Here is a 23,317-nt window from a genome sequence, read left to right on the forward strand (position 1 = left end):
TTTAAATAGCTATACCAGACTTTTACTAATGGTATCCAGTGAAAGGATAAGAGGCAATGGGCACAAACTGGAAAAAAAAAAAAAAAAACACCAACGCATTCCACATAAGCATTTATTTTTAAACTCTGTGTAATCACACACAGTGGAACAGGCCATCCACAGAGGTTGTAGAGTCTATTGGAAACTGGAGACAGTACTGACCAACTCACTAATTGACCTTGCTCTGAGAATAGCTACCTTTCAAACTCAGTGATTCTGTAAAATCCTTATGGAGACATACTTCTCCAGCACATTCCTAGGAAAGATCCTCCACATTAAGAGGGAAAATGGTTAAATCAGTGATTGGCTTTATTACTAGCAAACAGTGCTATGTACATATGACAGAATTTACAGGCATGTATTTTCTAATTAATAACTTCAACTCCCTGAATTGTGCTGCAAAGTGAGCAGAATTTCTGAAACAGAACTGCAGACCTGAGAGAACAGCTGAGAATTTTTTTTTCTTCATCAGTCTGAATTCTACCTCTCAGCAATCCATCATAACTGTAAAGCAACTGTTAACATTCTTGTTTGACCCAGTGTTTCTTGCTCATCAGTAGCAAAATAGTCCAACTTAAGCTTTTCTCAATCAGTAAAAACATCATTAATTGTACAGGTAAGGGAAATGATAACAGTTTCTAGGCCTTCATGGAAAAACAATTCTTTTTTTTCTTGGAATCACAGAATTGTAGGGGTTGGAAGGGACCTCTAGAGATCATGGAGTCCAATCCCCAGTCACCCTTTTCTCCATGCTGTCTGCAGTTAATTTCATGCTAAAGCATTTTATAGTCTTAGTTTGTAGGCACTGCCAATTGCCAGTGGAGTACTGTGACATGAGACTGGTTTAACTGGTATATATAATATAAATAGCATAATTTATAATCTTCCTTGTTTTGGATTTTATGAAAGTCACATGGGGTGAGCGGCGCTCTAAGTGGTCATTGTCAAAAAGGACAAGGCCTCCTCAGCATACCCGAGGACAGTCCTAAGAGTAAAGGCAAATAAAACAAGTCTCTGTAGACAGAAGACAACCTGCTGCCCAATTCAGGAGCAAAACACAGTGCTGGTACTCAAGCTGTAGTTCTAGTGATCCTATTCAGTTCTAGCAGCAGCATTCCTTTCTGAAACAGTCCCAGGAGAAGCCCTGATTACACCATGTAATACCTTTGATTTTAGTAGCCAAAGTATTTTTGTTGTCTTACTTGGCAAGATGTTTGACAGCCCATCTTGACTGGCAGTATTATGCTTTGTAACTACAAACTCTGTGTGGGAGATGAGAAGTTAAAATTGTTCCTAAAATATTGCACTCATAAGATACAAAGATTTCTATTACAAAGTTGCAGGCATAGTATTAGCTTTTAAAATAAATTAGACAAGAAGTCGATTAGCAGCACAAATGCCATTTACATTCTTTTGTTCCCCGAGACATCCATAGTCACCTGTTAGTCCTGAGATCATCTCCCCCCAAACTGCCAATTTTTAGTTTGTGAAGCAGAATGATACTTAAGGCGTTATATATTACCAAGGGAATGCATTTCAAAGTTTCTGCTTCCATAAAGAGGGGAAAACAGTTTGTTGGATAAAAAAAATAAAACTCATGTGAAAGCTGTTGATTAAGAGCTAAGTAAAAATCAATTTCCTTAAAAATGGTATTAAGTGGAAGTGAGGCACGTTAAGTTCACAGCTGCTAGAGAAGCAGACCTTTCCCACCACCACCTTTAACAAGGTCTGCTTTTGAGTTGCTGAGTTTTGTGCAATTTTCAGTCCTTCTTCGCTCGACCTTTGAAGCTATCCATGAAATGGAGGGCTCCAACAAAGTCCACAAGGAGAACGCCTACTTTCACTGGTAGGATACTGCAAGAGGAAACAGATTTCAGATCTTTGTAGTTTACACAGAAATCAGAGAAATCTTTTCACATGGCTAATACTTGCAAAGAAAGTATAATCTCTTACAAATAGTTCCACCAGTGCTCACAAAATACTGGTTACACTCATTTTGCTGCCTCAGTTGTTACCTTAGATCAGTTTACCTGCCTGGCTTGCATGAGCCAGACGTGCTCTAATGCTGGGGCAAAGATTCCAGTGGTGCATTTCCTGAGGAGCAGGCCCAGTTTCTACAGCCCAAAGTAACACTGCACCCCAGCAGAGGCAACAAGCCAGTCAGACATTTCTGACATTGTTTTGTGGCCCGAGGGTAGAACCAACCCCTACAAACTAAGAAAACTCCAGAAATGTGGAGAACTCAATGAGAATTCACACTGTACAGGAATAGTCTAGTTTGCATTTTTAGTCAAAAATTTTCAGCTTGGGCAGAAAGAAGGGAGGGGTAAAGGAGGAAGAACAACTTACTTTTTGAAAGCAAAGAAGAAATACAAAATGCGTGGTAGTAACAAAACTGCTTGGTCTTGTCGAATAGCAGTCATTATCTTTTCAGCCACATACTCTGGCTCTAAAATGGGAAGCAGACGTGGCCACCTGGAAGGGAAGATGTTTCTTTTAACACAAATTTCTTTAGATTCACATTTTACTCACAAAGGTATCAATTTTTGCATAACCATAAATCATTGAACCAGCAAACCTTTGTTATGTTAGCCTAAAGAGAGAAAGGGGTTGTTGTTATTTTTCCTTTGTATGATCCCTCACAAGAGAGATCCATGTATTAGGACACACTAGGCTTTTATCCCGCTCCTGAATTTCATAATTACCTAAGTGTCACTGGCATAGCTTTGCTCAGTGCTTCAGGGGGTGAGTGGAGGTTTAGAAACCAGAAGGGACACCTGGAGCATTTGACTTCCACAGAGGAACAGAATAGGGGAAAGGACATCAATTACATTTTATGTTTCAGTTTAAACGAATACTAAAGTACTGAGGGCTTTGCCATGTACATTGCCTAGTCACTGGATAGCATATCATCCATGTGAGGCCCTAAAATGTAACGCAAGCAGAGCAAAGTCTAACTTGTAAGTGTTATGAAAGAAACAAGACCACATGTTCAAATTGCATAACAACCTCACAGAAGCTTACTCACTTGGTACTGCAGCCATCAAACATCCCCGTGTTTATGAAGTAAGGACACACAGTTGTGGTTTTAACACCAGTCTTTCCCAGAGCTCTCATCTCTAAACTAATTGACTCTGCAAAACCAACGGCTGCAAACTTACTTGCACAGTAATCTGTAAAACAAATATAACAGTAATTGCAGTTAAACATTTTAATTGATTAAACCTTACTAACCAGGTTCAGTGAGTCCCAGTTTTTGACAGAGAACGGGGACAACACTGGGCTTTAGTAAGTAAACAAATAGCAGCACTAAAGAACGGTATAGATACGATATACACATGCTCCTCCCAGGAAATTACTGTCCTGTAATAAAGCACTTTACAACAGAGTAAGAAGCATTTTCATAGGCTACTAATAAAACTTGCTTTTGATGTGACTTATTCTTTTACTTTCCCTCTTCTACGTCAGCTGTTGCTGTAGACTGGCAGCCAGAGTGTTTCTCATTACACCTCTGCAATCACCTTCCTGGTCACTAACGAGCAACAGCAGATAAGGACTGGTACAAAAAGATAATTTCATTGAGTCCATGCACTAGTTTCTTAAGCATCCAACTCAGGATTTCAAGACTCTCTAAAATGTTTTCAGCTTGCAACCCAATTTGTTTTCATTATCACTACCTTGAAGCTAGATTTCTTCTACTGTCATGCTACTTATTTTACTTTCCTCCCCACTGTATGCACTTTGCAGGAATTCCTTCTTAGTTTGCCATGATCTCAACACTGTGTGGGTTCTCCTGAATGAATGGCAGAGGAAATGCAAAACAAGATACCACATACCTACCACTGTACCACATTAGATTTTAGGAACAGTTTGAGTTAGGGAAGTCTGTGTAGGACACCACATAGCTTGAGAACATATCTGCAAAGAAAGTGGCCTCTAAGCTACCAAATGTCTGTAGGTCAACTTTAACAACACAGAAGTTCTCAGTTTCCAAAGTTTTGTATGAAGCTCCCAGATCCTCTTACTGCCTTGCCAGAAAAGCCTGTTTCACAGCACTGCTGAGCATCTGGGAAGCTTTTTGAACAAAATATCTATTTAAGGTCAGCTGGTTCTCGGCTGAGCATGAGCCAGCAGTGTGCCCAGGTGGCCAAGAAGGCCAATGGCATCCTGGCTTGTATCAGAAATAGTGTTGCCAGTAGGAGTAGGGAAGTCATTGTCCCTCTGTACTCAGCACTGGTGAGGCCCCACCTCGAGTACTGTGTCCAGTTTTGGGCCCCTCACTGCAAGAAAGACATTGAGGCCCTGGAGTGTGTTCAGAGGAGTGCAACAAAGCTGGTGAGGGGTCTGGAGCACAGGCCTTATGAGGAGCGGCTGAGAGAGCTGGGATTGTTCAGTCTGGAGAAGAGGAGGCTCAGGGGGGACCTTATCACTCTCTATAACTACCTGAAGGGAGGTTGTAGTGAGCTGGGGGTCAGCCTCTTCTCTCTTGTAGCTAGTGATAGGACGAGGGGGAATGGCCTCAAGCTGTGCCAGGGGAGATTCAGGTTGGACGTTAGGAAATACTACTTTTCTGAAAGAGCGGTCAGGCGCTGGAATGGGCTGCCCAGGGAGGTGGTGAAGTCACCGTCCCTGGAGGTGTTCAGGAAACATTTAGATATAGCGTTGAGAGACATGGTTTAGTGGGGTTATTGGTGGTAGGTGGATGGTTGGACTGGATGATCTTGTAGGTCTTCTCCAACCTAGCTAATTCTATGATTCTATCAAAGTGTCACCATTTGCTTTACTTATATACAATGACCCAGAGACTCAAAGTTAGGCCTTTTTTTTGGTGGGTGTAGATTGCAGAGTTCAAACCAAACTAATTGGTTTAACTAAACGAACGTTAGCTTTAATACCCTACCTGCAAGGCGATTGACTCCAATCAGTCCTGCTGAGCTTGCAATGCTAACCAAGTGTCCATGGTTAGAGGCTATCATTGCTGGAAGGAAGGCTTTATATGTCTGCAATGCAAGTGAGAGTTGCAGTGAAACATTTTAGTAAGTGAAGTACTTGCTATAATATTTTGTAGGTGTTATTTGTAGAGAAATTCTGCCTGCATTTTTAGTTAGAACTCCTCAACTATTATACAAGAGAGGAGGAAAAAGAAAAAACAGGAACTTGTTGTTTGAGCACTAACCTAAGCCGAGATGTTCCATGTCCCACCAGTACCATTTTCTCAACACTAAAGACAGACACCAACTTGCTGAAAGCAAAAAACACAGCTTCAGCTAGCTGTTCAGCTGCTTTCACCCTAAAGCTCAGCACTACATTGTTTCAAACAAAACTTAAGGACTCACTACAGATTTTGTAAAATGGCAGAAGTTTGAATTTCATGTCTTCCTTCTAAGTTTCCTTAATCTTTGTGGTTACATTTATTTATGAAGAAACTGAAGCATGTTTTGATATCTCATTTGCAATTCTTTATGGTAAGAACACAGCATAGATGGCCCTTCTTCCCTGAAAGGAGGAAAAGCACGTTAAATTACTCATTTTGGACAAAAGCCCCACTTACTCAGTATAAGAGCATTGTCTGGACATGTGGTATTCCTTACTATAACTATCATAACCACAAAGTAACTAGAACAATAACGGAATTGAACACTCCTGTTACTAGAGCAGCAGCTTCTAAGCTGGACCTGTTTCACATCAGTGACTATGGAGGGATATAGCATCTGACTAGCTTAAGAATGTAGCAGAATGGCAAACTTCAGTTCTTAAAAGCATTTCTAAACACTAAGCAATTTTGCTTCCATTTACCTACCTAGAATTTCCTAAAGGATCCATTCTTGACCCTTTTTTTATTTCACATACTCCAAGGCATAGAAATTAATTTCTTGTATCATTTCTGACTCAACTTCTGCATATTTTACTCAATTCCAAAAGGCAAAATTAATACTGAAAACACGGTGAAAAGAGTTTTTGTATGTGCATGTAAGTACAGCATTACCCAAAAGTGTGCCATTGTGTTCACTTCCATAGTTTTTTCCACAAGTGAGTCTGGAGATTCAATAAAGCTCTTTCCAGTTACAATACCAGCATTGTTGACTAGGATGCTGACATCGCCAACTTCTTTTTTAACCTACAACAAAAAAATCTCAAGATTATTATGCAATAAATATAAAACACGCTTTCCAAATTTTATACAGAATGTAAGAAATAGAAGTGTCGCACATCTCAACCAAGTTGAGCATATTATCCTTGTTACAGATCCAAATATTATGGTTTCTTATACTTGAGGCCTATTTAGGCCTGAACTCATGCCTGGACTTTGGAGCCCAGCACCTCACAGCTCCAAGTAGGTGCCTGTTTTCAGAAAACTACAGTTCTCACTATGACCATTCCAGATAAATCCCTACTGCAGAGACCTTTACTAATCTGAGTATTTTCCTACATTAAACCCATCTTAAAACCAACGAGCATTTCTGTATTTAGGGCCATCTCTATGCTGTGCTGCAAGGCACAGTATATAAATCCTCATGCCAAGTAAGCAGAATCAGGTACATCAGAATCCACGCAAGGGCCGTAATAGCTAAACTTTCACTTGTGAGGTTCTTCGCTCTATACTCAAATCTTCTTACATATTCCAGAGTTATTTGTATCCAGAAGCAGTGCTGCCATATAGCTTCAGAACTGAAGCTTGCACACCGCTGGCCTTCTAATGAAGAGAAGGAAAAGGTTACCTGCTGGTAGTGTAAGTTGCCTGTGTCTAAACAGTCCAGGAATTTATCTCCACCATTGCACAGGACAGCAGCTACTTAACAGCATCGTGGTATTTCATATATTTCTAGACTCTTTGTGCTGTTTTCCACAGGTTCTGTTTCTTCTGACTGCCATTGTTAAGCACTTGCATGTATTACACTGCAGCTTCTCCACTAGTAGTACCTTCACTTGTATGCCACAAGAGCTTTCCTGCTAAACCTGACCTCCCTGCACCCTTCCTGAGGAGCAGAGAGAGTTCTCTACCTCAGCACATTAGGGTTAGAATGGGCAAACTGTCACTTTTCATTAGAAATATTCCACATGTGCATATGCAGTGAGAAAGACAGCTTATAAAATTATTTTCCACAGTACAGCCTTTTCCTTTATTCAAATATCTTGACTGCTCCAAGCAACTTCATAGATGAGGAATTCAGCAGTTTCTCTTACCAAACGAAGGTGTTTATTTTATTACTTTTTTTTTTTTTTAATTCATGTATCTACAGTTTAGGTGGGGGAGTGAAAAACACATGCTCTCACAGAACGCAAAAGCCTCAGGAGCCTTCTGGGGCAGCACACGGCACAGCAATTTGTTTCTAGTATATTTGCTTTGATTGTAACACTGAGCCAAAAATCTTCTGAAATGGTTCCAGAAAATTAGTTGGCTAAAAAAAATAATATAGCTCAGTAAGTGGAAGCATAGTTCTCATTTGAGCTCCAGAATGAGAATAGACTAACCTGACAGGCCAGCTGGTATCATCCATATATTGTACGAGTTTTCATAAAAGGAGAATTAAAATATTTAGTGCAGTATTTATAGTTCATTCATCTCCGCTATCCAGGAAACAGGAGACAAGTTCCCTATTTTTGTTTAATTTGTAGCTTTCCGATCATGTGCTAAAACACTGCTGATGAGTAGCTTAGGGAAACCACCTTCTTCTTATGCCCCCTGGCCATCCAGTTCCAGATCACAGGAAACTTATTTCTCAATGAGATGTCCTACGCTATGCAAATACAGCAACTGAACAGAGCATTAAGAGACCACATAGAATAGCCTGTGTAAGAGTAAGGGTTTAAATGTAATGCTTATCCCCTTAACTTTATCATCTCTGAACTTCTTCCAATATTCTCCATGTTTGTTAAAAGGTATGGGTTAAAAAAAAAAAAAAAGGGAAGCAGCCTTGGTAGGATTACACAGAATAGCTTTTATTTCACTCTGTAAGCCAAAGCTCCCCTCTACCTCAGTCATTCCTTTCCCAGAGAGTCATCAGGTAGCAATCTGAGTATTTCTGAAGCAGTGCCACACGATCTCCGCATGCAGCCGTGGACAAGTTGGTCCAGCCACTAGCAGGAGCACACTCCCCATATCACTAGTTAAAAACTGTAAGAACTCAGAGAGACATAGAATCATTGGTAAATGATGCAGTAGCACTGCCTCACATTAGATGATCTTTGCAAACCTGGAAGCACAGACCCACCCCCAGGCCTACCCTCTGGGGCAAATAAATACCCAAACGAGCAGTCATGCTGCTTTTCTGTGCACAAGCATGGACAGAGCTGGGGGATGTCATGTTCATAAGGTGGTACCTGGGGCATTCCAGTAAGGTGAAGATGAAAATACTGTCAGAAGGCAGCAAATACGAACAGAGCCTTAATCATTCCATTTCTAACCAGGGGTAAAAACCTAAGTAACCTCTTCCTTTGTTTAAGGACAGCTCTCTCTACCAAGCTTTCCAAAATACATTAGCACTTTGGATAGCATTCAAAGCAGACTTGAGTGCCTTGGTGCAACCCAGACACTTCAGCTGTACAACACCTCTAGTCATGCTGCATCCCTACTAACTAGATGTGGCAGCTCTTTGCTCACACACCTGGCTCTTCTGGTTCCCTCCTCACAGCTACCCCATGCAAGACAGACACCAAGGCACTCAGACCAGGCTTCCACATTCAGCTCTCATAACAGAACACCTTTACTGAGAATTTTAATGGGGCAGAGAACGTCAGCTTTTCAGAATTATAAGCCTCTTCATTATGCAGAGCAGTAAAGGATGTTCTGGGTGTTTGAGGCCTAGGTAATCTGAGCATTATGCAAAAACCTGACCTGACTAAGCATCTTTTTCAAGCATAACCACTTTTTCCTGTTTGTTGCTGCATTAATAACTTTATGTGTAGATGTTTGGCCGTAATCAAGACAGATCACAGCATCCCAAAGTGCCTGCTTTCACGGACCAAGACCATTTCCCATGACTACCTACAAGGTGGGGAAGGTGGCACTGGATGTTTATTTGGCAGCACAAAATGTCACTGAGAAACACTTCTGCTGTGCAGGGGAGCAAAAGTAAAGAAGGTTCATACAGAAGTAGAAACTGTCTGCAAACTGTCATGTTGACAAGCAATCAACAACAACCACCACCAAAATAGAGCACAAGCAAAGCGGTAACATGCAAGAGATCCTGTAAGCAAGTGTGAGCCCATACGCAATTTGCAGTCTGATAATGAGGAAAAGGCTGTTTCCTCCCAAAAAAAGAGATCAAAAACCCATAAAAGTTACTTCCCTCTTTCAAAGCCCCAGATGCCTAACATTAACTCCCTCACTTAAAGTTTAGCTTGAGTCAGAGAAGGCCACATTCCTTTTGGGGGTGATGGTGCAACAGAGACACTTTGAATACATCTTAAGCCATAGCTCTTGGCAGCCAAAAGCTGGCCTTTGTGCTGTTGGCACAGGAAAGTCATAAGGACACTACACGCCCAGCACTTTTTTTTCTTCCTACTGAAATGTTTTTTGATTTCTGTGTGGCTGATAAAGTACCCAAAGCAGGTAGTTAAGGATCACTTGCATTTCATTTGGCATTGAGATTACAGAAAATACACCATACAAAACAATGTTCCCTACTGCCTGCGTGAATTTAGTTCACTTTGGTCTTGCACCACTCCAAGTTATTGTGTGTAGCTGAACCACAGGAGAAAAAAGAAACCCTGGAACAGTTCTGCCTCATGTTGCAAAGACTGAGGCAGCACACTGAGCCAGGCTCTACTACACAGCACTAAATAAACAGCAGCATCAAGCACTAAGGTCTTGCTGCTAATAAGAACACTTTCAGTGTGGTTCTACATCAGCTGCCAGGAGGACATGCTATATCTAAAATAACAGCAGTTGTAGTCTGCTTTCTTCTCTGTGGTTCAGCTGTTAGTGAACTTCTGACAGAATGTTGTAGAGTGAGGAATCCTGTACTGCATGGTTACCCCTTTACCACCTCCTCGCTCCTGTCTCTCCCTCTCTTTTCATCATCCTTGATCTATACCACACACAGCCACATCCTCTGTGCTTGTCCAGAAACATTCTTCTGGTGCTTTTCTCCATGGTACTGAAGTATCAGCCCTCATGTCCTTAAAACAGAAGGCTGGGTCCCATTTTCCTCATTTCAGCGCCTTCACACCACAATTATGTCCCCCATATCCCCCGTTCAGCAAGAAACCGAGCTGCAGGCACGTGGTAAAACGTGCAGCCACAGAAAAGGAAGGTGTGCAACCCAGCCAACAGAAGGGACTGCTAGTGGTACTAAGGGCAGCTGGCATTACCACAAGCCAAGAACTGTATTAGTCTCTGACAAGCTCCAAGCCATATGCAGGCTTCACTCAAAGTTAGTTCTACAGTCACTTCCACAGATAGAAAAAAACACAGAAGGCTAGAACTTCTTAAACAGGTCAAAATAGGAGTGTTATTTCAGCCAACAGATGTTCCTGAAAACAGCTGAACTTTTTTTTTGTTGTTAACAATTCATCCTTAGGCAAATACTGACTGTGGAAATTTTCTAGTCCAACCGTTAAGTTTAGCAACATCTTAAGCAAATGAGAGCAGGTTGTTATAATGGAAACTGTTAGGCAATTTTAGCTTTTGGCACTTCTACTAGTCCTGCCCAAGATATCTAACCACTTGCCATATTTACAAAGCTCTTTAGAAAGAAGCATACTAATGAAGCCTTCAAGTTATATTTATTAATTCTGTTCATGTGCACTTGCAAAAGTCTATTCACAGCCAGGGAACTAGTCTAAATTGACCTAAGTCATTAATCCTTTTCACAAGGTAAAATCTTTAGGGTTTACTTTTTGTAAAAGGTTTCCAGAACTTGAAATACTGCTTTAATTTCAATAAGCTGTCTTTGTGTACTTCACCAGCAAGTGCTACACAAATGTGAAGCCACTCAGCTGGAAATTGTTACTGAAAGAGAACCGGCCCTTTTTATTTTTAAAGGACAGAGGTACACGAGTCAACTCTAAAAATCAGTATTCTTAAAATAGGTAGTATATGCAATAAATCAAATGAATTAACTTTTCTTGACTTGACATGGCTAAAGCGTATCATGCATCATAAACTCCTTGGAATAGCATCAAAGCCGCAAGTGACATACTTTACCTGATCTGCTACTCTGTAGACTTCCTGCCTTTTGCTGCAGTCACAGATGTAAGAATGTACTCTTACTGCTCCATTTTCTTCAGCCAGTCTAACCGTCTCCTTGAGTCCATCTTGGTTAATGTCCCAAAGAACCAGTGTGGCTCCAAGTTTGGCAAATTTTACGGATAAGAGTCTTCCAATTCCACTTCCTGCTCCCGTTATTAATACTATTTCACCGCTCACGCTCTTCTTACGTTTAGGCACAAACAAAAACACTAGTGACTCCAGCATGTAATATGTTGAAAGTCCAATGACTTTGAGCATCTCCAGGAAGAAGTTCATCTTGAGGCTATTTTTTCTGATATCTGATTGAAGGGAATGCAAACATTAACATTTCCAAACAGAAAAGCATTTTCCAATCAATTCCAAGTATTTTGAACTCGGAAGCAGCCTAGAGAGTACATAGGCTTACATCTTCATGTCTGACTCACCTACTCTGTTTCTATATTGTCTCAACGGTGTTCCTATTCTCTTCCAGAAATGCAAAAAGAGATCTGCTATTTGGGAGAGGGAAGAAATAACCGCTTTGGAAATTCTGCACCCCTCACATCATGGCTTTCAACCTCTGCTCCAACAGAATATAGACACTTTAAAAAAGGCATCAGTTGCCCTTTCAGCGTCTGAATCCAAAACACATGGCAATTACAAATCAACGCTTATGGCTTGAGCACTTCAGTGCTCAAAAGCTGCCACTTTAGGTCAGGAAGTTTTTTTGTTTTGTTTTGTTTTTTAAGACCATGACTGTTTGTGCTTGTAGGTGCTCCTTGCTGTCAAGAAGTTAAGTGCAGAAGGCAGCACAGTCTCAACTCTGTTGGAAAACTGCCAGCATAGGAAGCTTCAGCATACAGTAGATTTAAGTCTTCGATAAGTTATTGGCTGTCGCTACTAGCTTTTCAATTACTAGTACTACCATTCCAGTTCCACTACAAAAGCAGGCTCTCCTCAGAGCATTCATTTAGGAATGTACTATAAAGATGGCGACTTACGTCTCTTCACCTCTTTATATTAAGCAAGATGTCACAGGCTTGAATCACAAGTATGTGTTTACCTGCACGGTCCATACTCATTACAGTAACTCTGAGCAGGCATTTAAGTCCATTCCCCAGCGTATGAATGCTACACAAGAAACATGCCTTTGGTCAAGGCAGGTTTGTTTTTTTTTTTTTATCTTTGACTTAATTATGGTGCAAAAGATTAATATTTTCCTTTTGAGCTAAAGGCACAGCTTACTGGTGCTTACACTTCGGCTTTTAGCACTACATGCCTGATTCGATCACAACTTTGTTAACACTGATATCTATGTACATTGAGAATCATGTTTGACAATTGCCCAAAGATAAGTTACTTATATCTCTGCAGCTCTGAGCAAAGTTCACAAAGTGTAGCATTTTGATATACATGTTGTCAGGAGTATCAAGTTTTGGTACTTGGAAAACAGCTCAATTCCTGTGAAGGAACAGATGACTGCAATATCGGAGTGAGTTAGTTCAGAAAGCTTTATGGTTTACAGTAGAAGCATTAGGACATCTTAAAGCTATTCTGGTAACAAAAAAAAAGCATTTCTCAAAAAGCAAAGTAGGTCAGGAAACAAGTTCCTCTTTCTGAAGGACTTGTCATGTAATAACTATTTTCCTAATTCCCTTTCAGATGGTGCAAAGTATACACAGTTCTAGCACAGAAAAGGTAGTAAAACTGATTTAGGTATTTCTTACAGCACAATATTTTCATAGGTACTATTGTGATTTTACCTGCAGTAGACTGTCAGACCTGTAGAGCTACAACAGATAAAAGCCAAGTTAGAATTACATCGGAGAAGTGTTACTAAGCTTCACATTATCAAAAAGAACGCATTTTTTGTTACAATTTCTTTGCTGTGTCTAAAGCAGAGGTAGTAAGTCTTCAAAGCAGATGCAGCTACAGAGTTTCGCTTCATCAAGTTAACTTAGAGGGGTGAAGGTAACACTCTCTACTTGCATGAAAGGCGATTGGTATCTCCACAGCTCATGTAAATGTTATGGAGGACTGCAACAGAGTCCTTAATCCCTACAGAAAACACAAGGGAGGTAACAGCCTTCTGAGTGTAATATACTATTTGATCTAAAACCAGTTTGGAGTGCGTCAGCAATTTTGTAAGCAAGATAATCAGTTATTAGGCTTGTAAAGGGCAGAGACACACTAGAGCTCAGAGGAGGACTTGTTTTCTCTTGGAGAAATGGAATTGGTTTAGGCATAGGGGCTGTCAGACTCCACATCCCTCAATGAGATGCTACTTCCCACTGCCATGCCTCCCATAGCCCACCTGTGCCAGGCCCACAACACCGTTCTGCCAGCTCACAGCACAGGGCTGATCTGACAGCAGCCACAGTAACTAGGAGCACATGAAGCGGGAATGGATTTACAGGTGAATGAGCCACAGATAACATCGGCACTCATAGGACAAGCAGATCCCTGCATCTTCTCACCAGTCCTTCTGTGAGGTACATTGTTTTTAATACCTCCCTCTTTCCCCCGCCCATGTCAGTAAGAAGGGCTTTTATGCAGTAGCAAAGTCTCAAGAGGTTTCACAACCGCTTATCACAAAGATTGCTTTCCAGCCACAGCCCGTTTCCAGCACAGACTTGTACGTGCAGGTGCTGATGCTGTCAGCTGAGCAGCCCCTGCAGACTACCGGTGCCCACGAGCTGCAAAGACAGAACTGGGACTGCAGTCACAGAGTGGCTTGAGTTAAAAGGGACCTTAAAGCCCATCCAGTCCCGCCGTGGGCAGGGCCGCCCCCCACCAGCTCAGGCTGCCCAAGGCCCCACCCAACCTGGCCTTGAGTGCCTCCAGGGATGGGGCACCCACAGGTTCTCTGGGCAGCCTGTACCAGTGTCTCACTGCCCTCTGAGTAAAGAATTTCTTCTTAACATCTAACCCAAGTTTTCCCTATTTTCCCTCCTGTAGTTAAAAGCCATTTCCCCTTGTCCTATCACTATCAGAACGTGTAAGAAGTCAGTCTCCATCTTTTTTTTTTTTTTTAAGCTGCCTTGACAATATGTAGCTCCATTACACCTCTGATGGAGAAAGCGTTAAGAAGCTGACGGTTACAACCATCTGAGCAAGGCCGGCAGGCACGCATTTGCTCACTGCATCCAGAGGGCTGCGAACCCCCGCACACGCAGCAGTGCCGTGAGCCGAGACGAGGAGTCGGGCATGTAGCGCCTTCCCTGAAGATGCCGCACCGTCCCGACCCACCCGTCGGCACCGGGCCACCTCACCCCGCTAGCTCCCCCTGCCCACAATAACACCAGAAGCCAGCCCACAGACGGCTCGGAGCAGCTCGCAGCCCCCTCCCCGCACTGAGCACCGCCAGCCCCCGGGAGCCCAGCACCCACGGGGCTCCCCCGGCAGCGTCCCCTCCGCAGCACCCCGGGTACCTCCGCTTGCCGGACTGAAGAACGGAGACAACTCCGCCTGAGGGAGCAGAGAGGCCGTGCCCCGCGGAGGAAGGGCAGCATAGAGAGCAGGATGGCGGGCTGAGCCCGGCCTTTAAGCCGCAGCCCGCCCCGGCGCGGGGCTGACCGGATACCCGGGGGCGGGCCGGAAGGGCCGCGGGTCGGCGGCGGGGGGAGCGGGTCCGGCCGGGTCGGAGCCCGTGGGGGCCGGCAGGGGTGGCTCTCCGTACCTGGTCCGGAGTTGCGGGGCCGTGTGGGATCTGGGGGAGTTCACCAGGCAGTGTTTGGGTGAGGAAGGGGCGGCATTCTGCGTGACGGCAGCTGGTGCGCGGAGACTGGCACCGGGGAGCGTGAGGAGGTGGCACCAGCCGTGAGGTGTGCCGTGCTCCGGTGACGCCGTGCCGCGCAAAGCGGGGCTGCGCCGGGGTGAGCGCTCCCCGCCCGGGATGCTGCCGGTGAAGTGAATGGAAGGCGCCTGGGCTTCCCGAATGTGCTATAGTTGTCTCATAAAAACGTTGAGGAGAGCCTGAGTTTGCTGACTCGGTGCCCTGTGTTTACTCCTCTGGGTGGTCTCTTTGTGCCCCAGCGGCACTTTGGGGCGGCTCTTGCTTTCACCTTAAGCTCGCCCTTAGGAGAGCTCTGAACGTTCGCAACTTCAGAGAAGGTCTGTGGGACATAAGGTACTTAGTGCCGCCAGAAAAAAATAGCCCTGAAGGCATCTCCTCGGCACTCGGATCCTTCGTGTCCCTCCTTCCCAAATGGCACGTCTGTGCTGCTGTTACACTCCTGTGAAACGCAGAGCACATGGCTTTCTGAACCTTAACTTTTCATCTGCTGCGTTAGGCAATCACTCCCTTAAAAAGTGCTGGGTTTGTTATATTGTGTAATTGTTGTGTCATATTCACTATTAGTAATGTGTCTCTGGTGGTGACTCTGAGTTGTGATCCATCATCTCGAAATAAATGTTCAGAAATCTGTTTGAAGGACTGTTTTCAAGAGGGGATGGAGCGAGCGCTGTGATACATACTAGCACGAGCAGGTTGCCTTGCTTGCCCACTCAGGAACAAATGGCTCCCTATAGTCACAAAGAGCCGGGTTTGAAAGCTGCTGTGGTGCTTAAATAAATACCTTTCCTGCTTTCACAACGTACTCTTCTTGAAGTACTATTGAAAGGGGTCAAAAGTTCTTTTCTTTCAGGTATGCAAGTGCTGGGTCAGGGTCCAGGCTCTTGATGATATAGACAGTGCTGCGCCCTCAGGATCTGCTCGCGGAAGGGAAAGTATCTGCTGAATTAGAATATTCCACCGAGTTAATGTTTTATTGTAACAATAAAGTAAATCCAGGAGGCTGATGATAGCCAAACAGTAACATTGATGAAATCTGGTTTTGGCTGCGACTTTCTTTTGTGGATTGTATTGTTTGCAGTGGTTCATTTGAAACAAGGAAGTGTGGAAAACCATTCATTTAATTTTCAAAAATGTTTAAATAAAATATGTGCTTTGTAGGAATACTTGCAAATTAGTAATGTTTAACACTGAGCCTGACCTTATGGTAGGAAGCTAGAAATATGGATCCTTGCCTCCTTTCCCAAGGTTTTGTAAAGTAAATTATAAAGTCACTGAAATAAAACTCACTGAAATGTCTGAATGTCTCGAGATTGCTTATCTACATGATGGAAAGTTAAAGTTTAGCCTTAAAGATAACCTGTTTAGGACTGTCAAATTACCATTTTCCACAGTTTGGGGATGGAGCAGACCCATGTAGAATTGTCACTCTTGATTCAAGTCCAGAAATTGAACTGCCCTCATCTGGGTCAGATGAAGATGTCTCCCTTGTGCCACACACAATTTTTGGACTCACGAACTGTGAGTGCTGGCAAAATTTCAGGGCCATACTGGGCCTTGTGTGGTTGGTGCAGGGTGTATTACACTGAGCTGTGCGTGTTCAAAGGAACCCAAGTTCATTCCAAAGGATACACAGGGATAAGTTGGAGTGACTCTGTAAGAGCTTTGCCTTGTCTATACTTGTGCTACTTAAGTGTACTGCAACTGGCAATTTTTTTTCAAGGACTTCTCTTTATTTTGGCCAACATGAATTCCCATAAAGCTACTGGCATTTGCTGTAGGGTAGATAGTGGCACTGTTAGTGGAGCCACATAACCAGATGCACAATGAATTGTTCTATACATCTCATGCAAAGCTGTGGTAGTCTTTATTACTTTAATGTTGACTTCACCATTTGATCTTGACTATCAATATGTCACAATAAATTAGGATTAAGTAAACAGAATAAGGGTTGGCCTAAGCTCAGTAGATGCAACTGCATGATGACTAGGACAACCATCCTTACCTCAGCACAGAACAACAACAGCAACCTGACTTGCTCAAGCCATATTCTTTCAAAAGGCCTCCTCTTATTCTTCTATTTTTTTTTTTTTACAAGAGCACTCTAAATATGATAAACATTTTGATGTTAAGCCATTGATTATTCCCCACTGACCTCAGCTGTTTAAGTGAAATAGTGTAATATGCTTGCAACATGGCCTTCCCCCAGACAAGAATACCTGCTGTATGTGTCTGCAGTACCAAAGTTCAGCTGTTCACTGTGGATGTAGGTGACTGAATCAGCTCTTGTGAGTAGCTGATGTTTGTGAGTGGTAGAAGTGCTGTCTGCCCTTCAGTCATGGAAAAGTGTGCCAGTCTCTGTTATGCAGAGTTATGACAATGATGGTGTGAAGGGCTTAAAACCACATTTCCCACCACAGGAGAATGATCCTAATACCTTTTTATAACTCCTTCATCAAATGTGCAGAGCCTCGTATGATGTGGGACAAGAGGGTTCGGGATACGTACCTGGCCTTGCTGGTGCCCACCCTCACTCCACGTTATAGAAATGAGTGACAGTAGCACTAACTCACTTCTCTTTGAAGTGACAAGCTTTGCCAAGCTTGCTATACTTTATTTAACTCACTACTCTGGAGATGGAATTGGCACGCTCCAGTCCTCTCTGACTACTCAGATGTTCAGATTATTGGTGCCAAAGAGGTTATTGCATGCAATTGCTGGGAGTGGCAGCTGAAGGCTCCCTTGGGTAAGCAAGCAGCTTTGGCTGAGCTTCCTTCTGCCTCGAGAGCTGGCTCATTTTAATTGGAATTGTGAAATGAAAGAAAGAGAAGGTGTGAGTAATTCTGTTGTGATACAGAAGTAGTAAAGCATGTGCTCAAATATTGGGTATGCATCCAAGTGTTGTAAATCAGGCCCTCATTTAGCACCTTCATGTTTTCTCATCCCTCCACTGGGATTTTATTTGGTAATACACAACCTACAGCACTGATGCACAAAGACCAGAGGTATCAATAGCATGCCATAGTCAGATGCAAAGGGATTGCTGTTGTGTAGCCCCCTGCTTGCTGCTTTTTCATACTCCCCTATGTGCCTGCACCATATGTTCCTCATAGTACCTCTGCTTCTAAGAGAACCTTCCTGTACTTCAAGTGGAAGCATCCCACAAGAGACTTCTCTCTCCTCTCTGCAAATAAAAAATGGTGAGTGGTTAGTTAGGGTCTCTGGTCCAAACATCATTTATAATACAGATGTATACAGGCTGTCAGAATGGGTTTAGAGGGAGATGCTGGCAAAATAAAATAATAACAAAAAAAGATAATTTAGAATAATCTAATTTTGAGTGGTAAACAGAATAAGGCATCTTTCTACCAGTTGGGACTTGGAAAACTTTCTTCCTAATAAAGAGTAATGCAAGGTCTCTGACATGGAAATACAAGAGACTCAGCAGGGAAGCAGAATTAGCAAAAGAGATCAGGTCGGCAGTGATGTTTGGGAAGTGAAGCAGCACTGTTGATGGCCAGTTAACAAGAAGAAAAGTTAGCAAGTTTTTAATTAATTGAGTGTATATGAAAGCAGTGGGTGGGAGAGTGTGTTCTATTAAGGGAATAAGCAGGGACCGGAGGAGAAACTGGAATCGGAACAGCAGGGTATAACAACTCAAAGAGCTAATTTAAAACTCCGCATACTGTAAGGAAAACACCAGGTGAGTCTGTGATGAGTTCCTCACCTGGGCTTTCAGGTCTGTGTTCTGACAGAAAGCCAGGGAGGTAGGGGCTATGTGTGGAACAAATGGTGGGGGAGAAGAAAACACTAGGGATGAAACAAAGTCATAATGATTTTGTGTCAAACCTAGCCTTCACTCCTCTGCCTTTTCTAATTTTCAAAATTCTGGAGGCAGTGAGGAACAGAACTTTTAACATATTCTAATACACTCTGTAACAGGTGGCCACCAATTTTCTGAGTGTGAAGTCTCACTCCCTATCTGTGCCATTGTAAGCTACTGTTAAAAACTGTAACTTGTCCTTTTGCCCCCTCATTCTGACATTATTTTGTGTTTTATTGGCCTCAAGGAAATAATTTCTACACAGTAATCTCTTAGATACCAGCTGAGGTGATTACTAAGCATCAGGTTTTTTGCCTCTCAACAAGAAGTACCCTCTCATTCTCTCAAAGGTGCATTTGTTAGTGTATTTTTCCTGCAATAGGTTGTTGTATTCACATGTATTACATATAAGTTTCATATTTAGTATCTTCACTGTTTTCACACTTCATTTCTGGCTTTAGTGCCTATACCCTGTTTTGATGCATGAAACTGAATGTCATATTGTTAGATGACAAAGATGCATGTGGTATCACAGCAACACAGAGTGACATTATGCAGAATCTCACATTTTGAAATACATCTACACCAATGAAGTGAAGAAATGAAGCCTGTCCAGGAGATCTTTACTGCCCGTTAACCCTAAAGAAAATAAATCATTGCTGCTTTGGCAGTCCTTTCTCTTGCATTGTATTTTATACTAGAAAACCTTAAAAAACAGTGCTAAATGAAAAGATTTTTCCACAGCTGGCTTTGAATAGCCATGGGAGATTTTGATTTTTGTGATCTGTTTCTTTTTCAGACATCACTTGTCTAAGTTTGAAACATCACCCACAGAGAATCCTGTCACATGAGCTCAATAGTAGAGGCAGGAATTTTTGCCCTTTTGGTTACTTTTGAATTCAGGATATGATCTTAGTACACACTGTGGCACTTTTCATATATCTGAATACGAAGTAGGTTCCTTATATTTTCTAAAATGGCTGCATTTCATATTGCTCATTTAATTTCTGAAATATTTTTCTGTACTAGAGTTGAAATCTATAATGTGTTAATTCCATACCTCAAAGCCAAACTAAACGATTTTTAAAAAGCTTTACTGTTGCCCATTAAACTTCCTGTAGTTGAAGGATAGTTCCACTACCGTTATTTTCCTCAGCCTGCTTCTCTTTCCTTGAAAACTGTGGTTGGACAAAACATGACTGCGGAATCTGTTTTTAGATTGCTTCTAAAATATAAGGATTTTGGATAGTGCTGTTGGTTTACAGCATATTTTTGGACTTTGTTTCAAAATCTGTCAGGCTGACATAATCACTTACTTTTGAAACCCAAAGCAACAGTCTCTGAATTTGGGAACTAGCTCTGGAAGCACTCTGAAGAATATAAGAAAAATGTGAGTGGTGGAGTAGCAGTTTTTCAGGAAAGAAATGGATAACAAAATAGAAAACAATAAGCAGGTCATGACTTAAATCCATAGTGCACACATGTCTTGAACTCCAAGAGAATACTAATTTCTCTGCATCCTAACCCTGCATGTTGGGAAGGACCCAGTAAAAACTTGAAAGGTATGCAGAAGACTGATAAGGATGGTTAAAGTATGCAATAGCTTTTACTTAAGAGACTTTTTAACAGCTCAAAAGAGAGTTGAGAAGTGATGGATGTGATAGAGGATTATAAAATCTCTAATGATGTGGATGACATGAGTTAATAAATACGTAGTTCTTCACGAGTGATCATCATCCTCACATTCTAAATGAAACAAAAGGAATCACCCTTTCCCTCGGCAGCTTAGTCCTAGAAACCTCTTTTCAGAAATTCAGCAATCAGCTACTTTATGGATGAGTATTTGTCATTTTATAAAGTGACTGTGGAGAAAATTCTTACTCTTCAGAGCAGCAGTTTTAAGAAAGAAGTATTTCCTTCCAAAAAGCTAAGTTACATAGTTGATCTGACATGACAGATTCTATACAGTACTGTCTGCAAAGTAGTTCTTTACGGAAGAACAGCCATACTGTGTTAGACAAATACCTAATTAACCGATTATTTTACTTCTTGGGTAACCAGCAGCATGAACTTAGGAAAATAGCATAAGAACAGGCAAAACATACAGGGATATTTCCCCAGTGCACAGACACATTCAGTTTAGGGACTTCAGTAGCCACAGAAAATAGTTTTGTACTTAATGGTCCTGGTGGTTAAATGGAGAAAAGGCAGCTGACATGCTCACACATTACAGCACCTTCTGAATAATTACTGAAACATTGGTTTTCTGCTTTTTGAGTTCTGGATAAATGCTGTGTATTTCTGGGGGAAAAAAAAAGACCTTTTGTATGTAAAGTTTGTCCATATTGGTATGTTACCCATGTACAATTAAAGTCTCAGAGTTTATCTTATTTTACCTGTTTTAAAGGTGTAAGAGTATAGAGACATCATATTTATACTGTGGCAATCAAAGGAAGTGACTAATTGTTGGATCTACCTCTGAAGTGGAAAGTGATTTAGATTAACCTGTTTGTTGCATTTCAAACTGTAACCCACAGATGGTGTAATCTGTGGATTACGTGTAAGAGTGACAGAGGTAAATAAAATAGTAAACCTCTTCTCACTGGACTTCAATTTTCTGTAGGGGTCATGGAGCTTCAATGGAAAATTTCTAGGCATCTGAAGCTGAGAGGGAAAAAAATGTATTTAGAATGCAAGATCAGTAAGGGAGGTGGGAAAAAGCTTCCCACTTTATTTAGCAGAGACATCCATCCTTTGTTATCATTATTTTTAAATAAAAAAGGCACTCAAAATTCTTTGAGGAAAATAATCATCTTGAGAGAAGAAATTCTACAGGGCCTTTTGTGCAGTTTGTGCAGTTTTGTCCCAGTGCTTTTCAGTTGGAGCAACCAAAGCTGAACCTGAGATCTGAAGATTCAGTTCTTATTTCCATGTTGTGCGCATTTGTTTATTTGCACTCCCAAATACTTCTGGGCGTGACTTTGCTTGTTTACAGAGGTTTGCTGGCCTGCCTTTTTTGTTTGGCACAATGTAGAGTGAGAAAACAGTGGTCGTGGTGCAGCCAAAGAGATGGCCCAGCTACCACTTGCACATTCCGTGCCTCACCTATGGAAGACTAAAGAGCCCCAAGAAACAAAAAGCCACGTGATGTTCTGTAAATCTCAGGTGACATAGGAGGTGAGTTGCACGGGGATTCTACGGTGAGAATGGTGCACTGAAATAATGCCTGCCCTCCTGGGGCTGAACTTTGAGCCTCTTGTGAGCAAATGCCCATAAACATGGCCATGGGATGCAGGGACACTAATTCTCTAGCAGCTGTTACTCTCCAGAATGCATGTGAAGCAATTATAGACATCCTAAATTTGAGAAATGATTCTAAAAATCAATCTGTTTAGTACTAGAGCTTCCTTCACTGGTGAGGAGAATGTCCTCATTAGAGCTACTGCTTGGCACTGCCCTCACTGGGAATGGGGACTGAGGAAGCACTCTTGTTTTTTTGAGTTACAGCCTTACAAATCTCGCTCCCCTCCCTTCGTAAGCTGTATCAGAACGTTGACGCTCTGGAAAACATTTGTCATCACCGTGCCCTACGCAGCCCAGCAGCAGAACCGCACCGCCCCCTCCCCCTCACGGGTGACTCCCGTGACGCGCCCCGCTAACGGCTCTCCCAGCGGCCTCCGCGGCGGACACGGCGCCTTTCAGCTGCGGCGCCGCTGGGAAGTGTAGTGTGCGCGGGGCGGCAGGACATGGCGGCGGCGCGGCCGGTGCTGCTCACGGTGCGGGGTTTACTCCTTCGCTCTCGTTCCCGTTCGTGAGGAGCTGCTGAACTGAGCAGGGGAAAGCAGCTGGTAGTAGTAGTTACATACCTGAGAGGAGACTGGCTTTCACTCGTCAATAATGCCAAATGAGCAGTGTTGCTTGATAAATTGGCACACATCTGGCACAGTAACACCAACTGTGAAGTGTGTGCCTAGGGCTGATGCACTTCTCAGTGATAAAATCTCACTGAGTGGGACGAGCACCTGGCTGTTCGTTTCCACTTCCCATTTCACAGTGCTGGAGCTCGGTATTACAAGACATGTTAACCTGCTTCTCCGTGCTGCCAGAGGGGTGTCCCTTTTTCCACACTTGTGGTGCTTTAAGTCTTAAACTCTCCACAGTTCTGCATCTTGCAGCGTGTTCTGTCCAGCCTTTCCCTTGTTTTGCTTGTATCAGAGAGAGAGCGTGGTCCCTTCTCCTTGAGGAAAATCCTGTGTACTCCGTGTGAAGTAGTTGGGAGATCCATAGCCAACCTGTATTACTCTATGTTGTAATTCTTGCTGTCTCCCGAACATCACTCTTGGAGATTAGGCTGTATCTCATACACACCTCTTTGAGGAATGAGATTCTCAGTTCTTCTGACCATTCCCACATTGTAGATTACCACCACTAGCATTCTTAAAGCTTAACAGTACTTTCTACTTAGCCAACTCACTATTGTTTTACTATT

General features: G+C 42.5%; 1 protein-coding gene across 3 annotated transcripts; it reads right to left on the reverse strand.

Moving 5' to 3' along the window:
• On the reverse strand, positions 99-15,029 carry LOC110393074 (epidermal retinol dehydrogenase 2-like). Of its 3 annotated transcripts, XM_021385513.1 has the most exons (8): positions 14,644-14,801; positions 12,976-13,002; positions 11,189-11,532; positions 6,026-6,157; positions 4,940-5,039; positions 3,068-3,212; positions 2,389-2,514; positions 99-1,893 (listed from the first exon to the last, which is right to left on the reverse strand). In XM_021385513.1, the coding sequence occupies exons 3-8, from the start codon at positions 11,507-11,509 to the stop codon at positions 1,800-1,802; spliced, it is 918 nt and encodes a 305-aa protein (XP_021241188.1). In that variant the 5' UTR covers positions 11,510-11,532; positions 12,976-13,002; positions 14,644-14,801; the 3' UTR covers positions 99-1,799. The 3 variants fall into 3 exon arrangements, with proteins under 3 accessions (XP_021241188.1, XP_021241189.1, XP_021241187.1); XM_021385514.1 differs by lacking the exons at positions 12,976-13,002; positions 14,644-14,801 and adding an exon at positions 14,892-15,029; XM_021385512.1 differs by lacking the exon at positions 12,976-13,002 and having other exon boundaries at positions 14,644-14,803.

The sequence above is a fragment of the Numida meleagris genome, chromosome 2 (assembly GCF_002078875.1).
Source record: "Numida meleagris isolate 19003 breed g44 Domestic line chromosome 2, NumMel1.0, whole genome shotgun sequence".
Taxonomy (NCBI): Eukaryota; Metazoa; Chordata; class Aves; order Galliformes; family Numididae; genus Numida; species Numida meleagris.